The following is a 12,917-nucleotide window of genomic DNA, read 5'->3' as shown; positions in this document are numbered from 1 at the left end:
TTATGTGTAGGCATCAGTGTATTATTCTTTGTTAAGCAAACCATGAGACTGTCAAATGATAGTCTGGAGTTACTGGCTAATAGAAGAAAACCTATTTGAAAAATAGCATTTAATAGGAAGACTGATGTTTATCTTTACAACAATTCTGGAATACTTATGAAGTGTTTTGAGTAATGAGATTTGCTCCAGAAATAAATGTCATAATGCTATAAATTTAAAAGTAAAAAAAGTTGTTAGTTTTAGGTTTTTGGTTTTTTATAGGCTAGAATATTCTCCACTCTTTCTTTCAAAATCCCCTCAACAGCTCTGCACTGCTCCGCCTTTGTTGTGGGTTTTATTGCTCCTAACGTTTACATTCAATTTTTAACATGCTGCCAGAACTTTCCAATGTGACAAATGCAAGCAAGACGCAAGGCAGCTTTTGGAATTTGTAGTTTATTTAAACTGAAATGAGATTTCACTGCATAACTTAAACCTTCAACCTTAATCCCAAATCTTTGTTTTTGATGAATTACAAAGGCTTACAGAGTGGGAAAGAGTAGAGAGGCAAGCCCTAGAGCCTCAAAAAAAAAAAAAAAAAAAATAGTGTGTGTGTGCATGAGCACACGTGCATCCAAAAGCTAGGCAGCCCAATAATGGGAGTTGTTTCCAGCATCCTCTCTAAAGACCATCTCTCTCTGGATAATCCATCTGCATGTCTATGGGATCACCCTTGAGTTCCTTACTGAAGCTGTATCTTCTGCATTTTCTTGAAATGGTTATTTTTAGCCATCTGTCTAAAGCAAGGACAGCAGATTTGTGTCGTCATGCTCCAAAGTTTCTTAGCCAGGTATGTGGGCTAGAACCAATTCAGTGAAATGAGTTACAGCAGGGTCAGTGCAGTATCTTGGTGCAGAAGGACACTCATACTCCTGATGATTAAGAGTTATTGAAAGTCTGCCAGAATCCGTGAGTACCATGTGTATCCATTGTGCCCATAGGCAAGCGTGGGTTTCCCCAGCGCTTATTAGCTCCAGGTCACTGTCAATTCTGCAGGGTCTGAGCCAGCCCTTGGCAAGCTGCTGGAAGGTTTCTGTGCTGCACTTCCTGAGGCTCCAGGTCTGGTGGGGGCTTTGCTGGGACAGCACCACACCAGTGTGTGGAGCCAGCTCAGCTCTAGGGTTGCAGCTACAAAAGTTGTGTGTCCAAAGTCCTGGAGAAGAGGAACTGAGTGATTTTGTAAATAACTCCAGAGCTTTAAAAATAGCTAAAAGAAAAGTATGGAGCACTCTAATTTTAAACTTGACATATTGTGGCTGCAAAGGTTTATGACAGTGTTGGGGTTAGGTGTGTTGGATCCTAGCAGCAGAATTACAAGAAACTGTATTTCAAGTGAGGGTGAGAGACAGAAGGATTCATGTTTATTTTTGCAGGTTAATTGTGTTTGGGAAGCTGAGCAGGTCTCATCTTTCTCCTCTTCACTCACTGAGTTTTACTGGTAGCAGCTAAATAAGAAAGAACATAAATGCATGTATACTGGAAGAATGGAAAATAACGATTGTACTTATTTTTGCTGTTGTATCTTGAAGTGTTACAAGAATGAAAAAAACACCAACCCAATCACATGTTTTTAAAACAATTTAAGTATTATCTAAAGGAGTGCAATTCTTGAGGTGGCTTTACTAGAACATTCATCTGTCAGGTTTTTGTCCATTCAAGCTTACCTAAGTTTGTCTTCATCCAACACTTCTCTCTTTAAAATATTTCTGAAACTTTAAACACCACCTTTGAAGTCCAAATCACTGCTTTCGATATTTAAAAGTTCATGTAACTACTAATGAAATTGCATATCTAATAGTTTGGTTTTTTTCTTTTCTATTTTAAAATAGGCCTTGATGTCAAAAGTGAAGCATGCCAGCGATTTTTTCGAGATGGGTTAACAATATCTTTCACAAAAATCCTTACAGATGAGGCAGTGAGTGGCTGGAAGTTTGAGATTCATGTGAGTTTTTAAAGTTTTGTTTCTAAAAAAGCATAGTAATATAAACGAGAAACAGGATTGCCTTTGTGACTATGAGGAGACTGCAGAGACTGCATCTTAGTTTTGAAATTCACCTGAACAGAGAAGTGAGAAAACTCTTGTATACATGGCTCGGGGAGGGGGGGAGTCATACTTCTGTCATTGTTTCATCTTACTGCCTCTGGTGGTTTTGGAAGGAAATAAAACATGAGAGATGATCTGGGGGCAGTGGAACTTTGTATGTTCAGTAGTGCAGCTCTTTTGTTAAGCAGCTGTCTTTGGCCAGATGTCTAGAGACCTGCTTATTTTTATGTACGTGCTAGGACATGAAAACTTACCTTTTTAGTAAAAGCTTTTAGCAACCTGCTAACTTCTGAATGTTTGTAGCAGCTGCGTGAGTATAAAAATTACCTGTTGGATAGCTAGTCAGATGCCAAATGAGGAACTGTAAAGATGTTCATAAGCAAATTAAAATATGTGAGAGAAATGGGTGAAAGAAGGAAAAGTTAGTAGTTCAGTGGCGATTCACAAATGTCTCAACCAAAAATATGTATCTTTTTCCTAAATGTAATTTTTAGCTGAAAACAGATAGTTTAACGTTTGTTTAAAACCTTTATTGGAGGAAGTACAAATTAAAATACAACATTGTAAAACTCTTATGCAACTCTGCATGATAGGTACAAATGGTTCAGGGTTTATAGTTCATTGTAGAGTCACCTGCCACATTCTTGGTGGTTATTTTTTTCTTAATAGAGATGTATTATTAACAACACTCATCGACTAGTGGAACTCTGTGTGGCCAAGCTGTCCCAAGACTGGTTTCCCCTTCTTGAACTTCTTGCCATGGCCTTAAATCCTCACTGCAAATTCCATCTATACAATGGTACTCGTCCCTCAGAAACAGTTCCTGCAGGAGTCCAGCTCGCTGAAGATGAACTTTATGCCCGTCCTCCTGACCCACGATCACCAAAGGTGTGAGAGCATTTTCATACCTGTATTTTTATGTAGTGTTACCTAATTATACAGTAGCAATAGAAAAGTGGGGTTTTTTTCGGGGGGGGGGGGGGAACCCCTTTCATTCTCTACATCCGTAAGATGTTCTGCTGCTTTTGACACTTAAACTGATCATGTTTTAGTATACATTTCACCTTCTAACTCTTTCAGTCTTTGGTCCACAACCAAACTGTGTCATGTGTTTCTGTGGTAAGCTGGCACAACTGTTGGAATGCCGTTCCTGCTGTGTTAATTGGCTAGCTTGTATTTGCCAGTTGATGGATTTACCTTCTTACTCCACGTGGTTTTGTAGGTGACATATTTTGAGGAGGAGATAATGTGATAAAGTAGAAATTTTCTCTCCCTTTTCTTATAGTTCCCAAAGATGGGAGAAATGTTTTTAATTGGGCACAGGGTGCTAGTGTCAGTGTGGTTTTGGGTTTGGGTTCTTTTTTGTTTTTTAGTTTTGGTTTGTTTTTTGGGTGGTTTGGTGGGGCTTTTGGGGTTTGGTTTTTTTTAACTGACTGTGCAGATTAATAATTATTTTGGTTCTTGGGTCTGAATTTTTCAGAATTTTGCTCCAAATGGCATTGCTACAACTTGAGCTAACTGAATTACGTTTTTGTTGCTTTCTTCCTTTTTCTCCTTTATAGTAGAACTGGTAGCTATTGATACATAAGAACCAAAGATAAAGAACTCGGTGTCCTTGGACTTCCTTGCATTGCTAACCATGTTTAGAAGAATGTTATTTTGCATTCTTACTGCTTTTTTATGCAGCATTATCACATCCAGGACCAGAAAAAAATACTAGAATCGTCGTGCTTTCTGTAGTAACTTAGTAGCCAAAGCTGAACCTGAAGTATAGTCATTTTTATTCCTATATACTTGATAAATTTCTTTGAATAACAACTATACGGCATCTGTTCTTTGATATGGTAACAGGAAAGATCTTGTTGCCTATTTTGAAGCATTTCCTTAAAACTGAATATTTCAGCTACATAGGCAAGTTCACTGTCAATTTTATTACCTTCTAACAGTGCATTGTGTAAGGATGTTTTTAAAGCAAGTTTTGTTACTAACAGGTACTTGAAAGTATTTCTAGATGGTAATTTGTAAATGTCAGAAAATAACTGTTTACTATATTGCAGGGTTGGCTCGTAGATCTTATCAACAAGTTTGGCACGTTAAATGGATTTCAGATCTTGCATGATCGCTTCATGAGTGGATCAGCATTGAATGTTCAGATAATTGCAGCTCTCATCAAGTAAGTTTTTAAAAAATAACAGTTTACATATTTGGAAAAGTTGGACTAAGTGTAAGATATTATGTTAGCACAAAGCTTGAAGCACTTTTCTTGAAGCACTTCCCCTCACTCCATCTCTTAACTAGTTGTGTTTACCTTCAGAATTTCATGTGATTGTAAATAGATTGAGTTTGAGTGAATTGCTCCTTACTATCTTAATATTACACAACTACTGATTATGGCCCTTTTTCTTTCCTTTTAGGCCATTTGGACAATGTTACGAATTTCTAACATTACATACAGTGAAGAAATATTTCCTTCCAATTATAGAAATGGTTCCACAATTTTTAGAAAATTTAACAGATGATGAACTGAAAAAAGAAGCAAAGAATGAAGCCAAAAATGATGCTCTATCAATGATAATCAAATCTTTAAAGAACTTAGCTTCAAGAGTTCCAGGACAAGAAGAAACTGTAAAAAACTTAGAAATATTTAGGTTAAAAATGATACTTAGGTAAGATGCTACTCCTAATATGATACGCCCCTGCTGACTTTTTTTTCCCCACACTTCTTACATTTAATTTCTCTTACAGGTTGTTACAAATTTCTTCTTTCAATGGTAAAATGAATGCACTAAATGAAGTTAACAAAGTAATATCCAGTGTGTCATATTATACTCATCGGCATGGTAATCCTGAAGAGGAAGAATGGCTTACAGCTGAAAGAATGGCAGTAAGTTCTCCTCTTCACCGAAATTCATTGAATAGATTTTCTTCCTCCTTATTACTTGTAGAAGTAGCTATATATTATGGATCCTGCACAATTTTCATATCTAGTGTTATAAACAGTAGGTATCATGTGATGTTAATAAGTCACTTCAGTAGTAGTCTTTCTGTGAAAAATTGCTGTATTTGTTTCAGAGGTGCTGTTGAGAATTATTTTCAGTGCTGCTAAAAAAAAAGCTTTAAAAATGGAACCTTGAATATATAGTTTTTATGTAGTATTTAAAAAAACCAAAACAAACCTAGGTGAAAGAGGTGTGATTCATTTGAAACTTTAGTGCCACTGTACCTAACAAAATAAATATTCATTTAAGTAAGGATCTAGTCTGGTTTTTGTGCTTCAAGTAATTTTTTTTCGTTAGAGTTCTAAGTGAGTACTCTTTTCATACTTCAGAAGCTGGATTCTTTGGTACAGAAAGTTCTAGATACCACACTTTATTTAATTTTACATACTTTGAATACTGTTTCATGCTTGAGTGCATATGTAGGGAACTATTAAAATGAGTATTTATGAAGTTAAAGTAGGGACAGTTTTCTCTTCATCTTTGAAATTTATTTGTTAAGTGATTTTTGCACTGTTCTGTCCCATCTTTGTGACTGGCTACCTGTTGTGAGGCTTATAATCTACAAAAGGACTGCTGACAAAAAAAAAAACAACTGCAGTTTGACTAAAAAGTCAAAAAAAGCAGTAGGAGGAAGTAGATCTCTTTTTTACATACTCCCTATAGTTTGGCATCTCAGACAAGACCTCTGTTTTTAAATAACTTCCAAATTTAAGTATTTCACGAGACTAGCTTGAATGTTGTAAGTCTGTAATCAAGGACAGTGTTGGAAGGTAGGATGCTGTGTACGTTTGTTTTCTTTTTCAGTGCTCAAAGCACACTTTGCTTTGCTTCAGTTGGAACAAAAAATACATGACACTAGTCTGACTGCTGTCAATGACACCGCTGAAACAATTGTATCTGCTTAAATATGGCTTGAATATTTGCCTCTAATTCAGTTAGACACATTTTAAAAAACCCTATAAGTGGCAGTACTTAATCTAACCTTTTTATATTTCAGTCCTTCCTTATAGCCTTTTTATGTGATATGCTGTAGGTGTACCAGCAAAGCTAGAAATATCTTAAACAATTTGGTTTTGATATTTAATGATTGTGAATTGGAAGAGTAAAATTTTGTTCCTTGAATAGAAGAGTTAAGTGTTCTTCCCATTGGCTTTTTATGTTTGAAGTTGTTTGAACATTTTTATGCTTTGAATTCATGTTTTTAATATGCCTGAAAAAATATTTCCCCTTAAGATATCACAGTGACTAGCATATTGGATTATTTAAAATGCTGATTTTTTTTAAAAGAGGAAATTATAGATAAATCCCTTCCTCTTGAGCTGTACCTTTCTCATGTCTCCCAGTTAGAATATTGTATACAAAGTCATTAATCTGTAACAGGTTGAAATCTTTCTTTTTACCTTACATATCAGTGATAGCACTTCAATAATTTGAGATGGCACTACTTTCTTTTTATATTCAGGAATGGATCCAGCAGAATAATATTTTATCAATTGTGTTGAGAGATAGTCTTCATCAACCTCAGTATGTAGAGAAGTTAGAGAAAATTCTCCGGTTTGTCATCAAAGAGAAAGCCCTCACTTTGCAGGATCTTGACAACATTTGGGCTGCACAGGTAAAGAATTCAACTGCTTGTCTGCTACTGCATCTTGTTATATGTCATGTATTGAGAAGATGACCTGTGCTTCTTTTTCTCGGTGTTAGACAGAACTAAAGAAAAAACTTAAAATCAAATGGTGTTGGGTTTTGGGGTCCTGAATCTCAAAATTGTCTTATCGAATGTCTTTGGTGGAAGGGGTCAACTACACCTGTATGTAAAGTCTAAAGGAACGGGTCAGAACATGGTGCAAAGATTATCCTTTCTAAGTATTAAGGAACCCTCAATGTTGAGTGAAGTCTAGATTATGAAAGAACATGATACATGATGACTTAATATTTTTAAATGCATTAAGACTGTGTATTGCTAATCTCGGAGTTCATGATAGTTGTATAAATTTTTCCTGGGTAAAGCACTGTTAGTAAGGCTTCTAATAGTGCCTGTTCTGGAAGTTGTTTAATAGCAAATTCTTTCCTTTGTGTTGTAATGATTATTTTTGAAAAACTACAAGTTTTGCAATATTGGCTTGTTTACTTAAATGATCAGTGAAGCTGGGCTTCTAAGCTGTGGGCTGCATGACTTTAGCACACATAATGGGCAGCTGAAGAGACAAAATCATTATTAATTGTTGAGCAGGCAGAAAATAAAGGGTCATTTTAGGATAGAAACAAGCATGAGTACATATATCCTTGTTCATAAGTAATGGGTAGTGAAACTCCAACTTAACTGTAAGCCCTTAGGCCAGTCTTTCAAGTGTGAGAAGGCTAAAATGTACTTTCCAAGATAGAGGGCTGTACTGGTTTTGGCACGGATATAGAGTTAAATTTCTTCATAGTAGCTTATATGAGGCTGTGTAGGTAAAGCAAAAGATATACCTGTGAAACTCTTTATCTCAACCTATGAGTTTTTTCACTTTTACACATCCCACTGCGGAGTGGAGAGTGAGCGAGCAGCTGTGTGGTGCCTAGTGGTTAGCTGAGGTTATATAATGACAAGGGTTAAATAAGGGAATTGGGTAGTGCTATATCCCTAGGTTTTGTGTGTTTACGCTCTTCTGAAACTCAAACAGTTGGGTTTCAGTGGACTTACCCAGGTGTCCCTATTTTCAGGCATGCTATTTTCAGGTTATGTTTAAAACACTTGGGACTACAGGTGATGTAGTGGAGGGTTGACTTGAGATCTCTGGTGTTGCAACTAACTTCATAATCTCTAGACTTCAATTTCAGCATGATAGTAAATGCACAGGCTGAAACTCAAGAAAGTTTTTATTTTCTCGTTATCCCTAAGTCCTGTTTAAAAAAAGTACATCATTTAACAGAGCAGTACACAGATTACTTGAATTAAGGTCTCTGATCATACTGCTAGTTTTCAGCTTGTGGTCTGTAGACCTCTCCAGACTGTAAGAAGTTGGGACCGGGGGGAGACTTTGAGAAGTTAGTTTGCTGTTTTACTAGGCTTGCATTAGCTATATTAGACACTCACTTTTTATAAGGAGGGAAAAAAAAAAATAAATCTGAAATTTGGAAAAAAGTCTTCCAAGCAATTATGTTACTCATAGTGCCTGGAAATGGGACATGTGGGTAAGCTAGTTTAAGCCAAACTCTTTACCCTTCCAGAAAAGAGTGAACAAGTGGTGCAACCCTTAAAAGACAGGGATAGCCCACCCCAACAGTTGCAAAAAAACCCTTAGGAATAAATCTCCCATGCCCTCAAATACCAAGCTTACTCTGCTCACTTCTTATGCTTTCAGTTAGGTAGTTGCTGCAGTGTACTTGCTATAGTTTTGCCCTGTATTTTTTTTGTGTGAAAGTTGAATTCAGTAAGTCTTGGCCATGGAATTAAAATAGACTAAAAAGTAAGAATATCAAAATCTGCTAATACAGAATTATTTTCACCAACTTCACTACTCCCTGTGTTTAGTAGTTTTTAGAAGTTATTATTAAATGACTGCTTCCAAGAGCAGCTGGAGCATGAAATTCAGTAGTGAGGAGTTGATTTACTGTGTAGCTTTATATAACAGGCAGGCTATTTTAGCTCTGGCTCAGTGCAGCAACGGTGTGGTTTTGCTTTCAGGCTAAAGCCATTATGTTGCTGCTTGGGTTTAGAGGGTGAGCATGCACAAGTTTACAGTTGACAGTATAGAAGTGCCCTGAGAATCTCAGTATGCAACTAGAATAAAAATGAGTAGTTTATGAAAAGTAATATAATCATGCTGCTTTTGCAATGTTTTCATGTCGTACAAAGCCAGTGCTCACAATACAGAAGTATATTTGATTCAAGGAATAATGTTGGAAGTCTCTAAAAGGCAAGCATTAAGTTGCAGCCTGTTGAGTTGCAGGGAAAGATCCAGCTGGACAAGAAATAAAATTGCAGAGATTAGTGTTGGAGTCTCATGACTTACATTCTGGAGCATTTAACTAAAACTTTACAGGCGCTTCCCTGTCTCAGCACAGCAAGCTGACAGTTCACATGCCAGGTTCCTCACCTCCTCCTACTGTCTTGTACTGCTTCCTCAGCCTTTTCTGTTCTTAAGGGCTTCCCCATGTCTGTTTAAAACCCTCCACATGCCTTCGCCTTCTTGCTCCGACCCCCCCCCCCAGCATCTGTGCATACTTCTCTTATTTGTTACATTGTAGATGCTCTTTCTGCCTTGTATGCTCTCAGTTTTTCTTTCTACCCAGGAAATGGTCTGGTAAGAGCAAAAAAATTACATGATGTTTTGCAAAATCAAGTGGAATAAGTGGTTTAGTAATTCCCCCTCTCATAATCTGACTCATAACATGAAAATGAATGTTACAATTTAAATTCACTTTTTTGAAAGAAAAGTTTATGGCACACTATAAAGGATTTATGGCAGAGCATGTAACAAAGCTATTAGTCTCTTTTTTGTTGTTTTTAAGTGAACTACTGATGCAAGCTTTTAGAAGGAAATGAATTTCAAAACTGCTTATGCATGCATTTTTAATACTGTACGAGATTAATTATATCAAAGTTTGTTTTCTAGGTATGTTTCACATTTTTTTATTCTATAATTACAGGAAATTTTTCTACAGTAAATAAGCTATTGATTCACATAGCCCAAAATTCTTGGGTTTGAGTGCACATTTAAAGTACAGGATGCATTTTCCAGCCTGGGCATGTAGGAAGGAAATTTTCTTCTTGCCCAGAGTTAAAATTGAGCTAGCTGTTTTTTCCTTGTTGTCTTCCTCCTTAAATGTCAAAATTGTGATACACACCAAACTCTTTATTTAAAACCGTGTCTAGTGTATAACTCAACATGTTGCCTTAGTTGTTTGTTTGTTAGACTTCGTAAGTTTATAAGCTGCTGGACTTCAAATTGTTGTCTGCCAACAAGCTGTTTGTAATAGAAGGCTTTAGTTGTCTATGAATCCACTAGTACAAAGGAAGTCTACGTGGAAATATTAAAAATATTTCTACAGCTTAAAACACCTCAATGAAGTTCATTGAGGAAGTGGATTTTGAGTCCTTTATTAAAAAAAAAAACCAAAACGCAAAACTACATAAAAATACTGCTTTGTAAGTTTAAATATCCTTTTAGACTTTGTCTACTGTCCCAGCATGATTTTGATAAAAAGAAAACTGTTGTGATACTGCAGTATTTATATGCTAAATAAATATTCACATGCACACACACAGAGCATACTTAAATACTTAGACGTACAACGGAAATCTAAATATTGTGACTTCCTAGTGAAGTAAGTATTCAGTTTGCCACACTGCTCCCACGGCATCAGCTTTTCTTGTTGGCCACCTCAAACAGTCTTCTTGTAAAAATGACATAGGATATCTTACTGCTTGACTTATTGTGGATTGCTACAAATTTTGGTGGAATCTTTTTGTGTTCTTGACAGGCAGGAAAACATGAAGCCATTGTAAAAAATGTGCATGATCTCCTTGCAAAATTAGCTTGGGATTTCTCTCCTGAACAGCTTGATCACCTGTTCGATTGTTTTAAGGTAACTATGCATGTTTTGACTGTATTCAGGAAATGGGCTGTGAAGCTGGATACAGATTTGTGACTCTTTAAATGTCTACTTTCTACTTATTTTAGATACGGCCAGTTGCCTTGCGTTAGAAGACTTCTTAATGTGTAGCAAGTCTGTAATATTTAATATTAGAAGTGCTAGATTTTGCTATTCTTTAATGACCATTCATTGTGAGATTTTTGATTTACTTCCTGTCTAAAGCAAAAGCTAGTTATGCTAGTTTAATTGACAGTTTTGTTTTCTGGTTTAAATGCTTTTAGGTAGTGCATGTCTGTTGAGGCAGTAGTATTAAAGTGACATTTAGCAATCCTAGCAATATTGAATTTTTCAAATAAGTTATTTATCTTAAATACTTTTTTGCATTTGTTCCAAAATATTAAGTGTTGGTGATTTAGTAAATAATGTTTTTCTCCTAGCATTAGAGTAGGTTTCATCAAGTTTACCAGGCATTGCTACTTTTGATCTTTAAGTAGAGAAGATCAAGGACCTCTGTTCCCCGCTCCCCCAACTTCCTCTTTATCATGTAATAATTTTTCTCTGGTTAACATTGATACAGAATGAAACAGTCTCAGGAAGATAATGTTGAATGTTTATAAATATAATAATTTGATTGAAATCACAAAACAATTTACTTCTGAAAGGTTATGTCATTTACTGGCTTTTTATGTATGCTAACATAAACATTTGTAGCTTCCAGTAATGGTGCTATCTGGTTTGTTTTACCGTTTCATTTTAGGAGTTGATCTGCTGTACTAGAAAATGCAAGCTAGCTTTGTAGACTCTGTTTCCTGTTTTCAGACAAATGTGTTATAGTCACAGTTTTGCTTACGTGCCATTTGTGCTCTGATTAGTGGGGGTCCTCTAGTTTGGTGAATATGGGTCTAATGATCTGTAATCCAGATACTGAACTAAATGCTCAGAAATTCTATGTGGAAATGGTCACAAGTTGTGTCTCACCTTGGGAGATGGATATGAAGTAATTTCATATTGGAAACTTACTCAGAAAAAGGTTAACTTAATGCAGAGGACGTTCGTTTCTGTCAGATTCAGAGGCACAAGTGATATTAAAATTTTACTCATTTAGTGATTATAAGTTATTTAAGAAGTCTTCTAAGTATAAGCACACGAGTTTTGAGAAAGCATTGCAAGAAGCAGCTGAGTCAGCTCTATTTTGACTGTTGGTGAACTTGTCAATAGTAATGTTAATTTTTACAGGCACATCTGTGATCTTTATTTAAAGATTTTTTTTTTTAAGTCTCAAGTTGATTATACTTTAGTTATAAACACACTAGAAGAGCTGTTCAATTGTCTGACATATATTGATCTAATGGGCTATTTTTGATGAAAGAAATTAATGTGATGTAATTAATGTTGACGTAATGTTAGTTACATCACTTCATTGTTGCATCATTTGTTAACGGTGCAGGTTATGTGTGGAATTAAAAAAAAAAGACAAGACTGGTTTTCATATCAAATAAAATATTTTCTTAGGCAAGTTGGACAAATGCAAGCAAGAAACAGCGTGAGAAACTACTTGAGTTAATTCGTCGTCTTGCAGAGGATGACAAGGATGGTGTGATGGCACACAAAGTGCTGAACCTTTTGTGGAATTTGGCTCATAGTGATGATGTACCTGTTGATATCATGGACCAGGCTCTTAGTGCCCATATTAAAATCTTAGATTATAGCTGTTCACAGGTGAGTAATCTGGTATTTTCTATTGTGAAATCAGTCACTGACAGTTTCCTTCCATGCCCCATGAAAAATTCAAGGGATTTGGTAATTGAACAAAAGTGTTCCTTATGATTGATTTGTGTTATTCTACCAACATCCAGGTACTTTTAAAATGTTATGGGACATATTCTAAATAACACAGTTCGTGCTTTAATTGGAGAGAGTGAAATACATCAGTTTGCCTGTCTTGTTGCAATTGGTGACATACTGTAATGACCACATCGGAGGAATTGGAAAACAACCCTGCCAAAGTAAATAGGGAGAAAGGAAAAGCAGCCCCCCTCCTGTGTCTGCTTTTTTCCAAACTTGATTATGCTAATTTGTTTGGGTGGGGTGGGGTTGGGTTTTTTTTTTTGGTAAGTCCTTATGTCTTGTATAATGTTAGAAAGGACCTAGCAAACGACAGTGAAAACATTTACACACTCTAGTTCCCCACCCAAACTTCTGTGGAAGTCTGCCACAATAATAATTCATTGTGGTTCAAAATTAATCCATTA

General features: G+C 36.0%; 1 protein-coding gene across 3 annotated transcripts in view; it reads left to right on the top strand.

Annotated features, from left to right (window-relative positions):
* The window catches only part of USP9X (ubiquitin specific peptidase 9 X-linked), a 102,903-nt gene that overhangs the window by 29,711 nt on the left and 60,275 nt on the right, over positions 1-12,917 (top strand). For all 3 annotated transcript variants that reach the window (XM_049834798.1, XM_049834796.1, XM_049834797.1), the window contains 8 exons: positions 1,869-1,981; positions 2,753-2,971; positions 4,141-4,256; positions 4,498-4,749; positions 4,829-4,967; positions 6,545-6,697; positions 10,552-10,656; positions 12,178-12,384. In XM_049834798.1, the coding sequence (XP_049690755.1) occupies positions 1,869-1,981; positions 2,753-2,971; positions 4,141-4,256; positions 4,498-4,749; positions 4,829-4,967; positions 6,545-6,697; positions 10,552-10,656; positions 12,178-12,384 (1,304 nt within the window). The remainder of the gene's footprint in view (positions 1-1,868; positions 1,982-2,752; positions 2,972-4,140; positions 4,257-4,497; positions 4,750-4,828; positions 4,968-6,544; positions 6,698-10,551; positions 10,657-12,177; positions 12,385-12,917) is intronic.

Source organism: Accipiter gentilis, chromosome 32, assembly GCF_929443795.1.
Source record: "Accipiter gentilis chromosome 32, bAccGen1.1, whole genome shotgun sequence".
Lineage (NCBI taxonomy): Eukaryota > Metazoa > Chordata > Aves > Accipitriformes > Accipitridae > Astur > Astur gentilis.
This window is presented reverse-complemented; position numbering and strand designations above follow the sequence as displayed.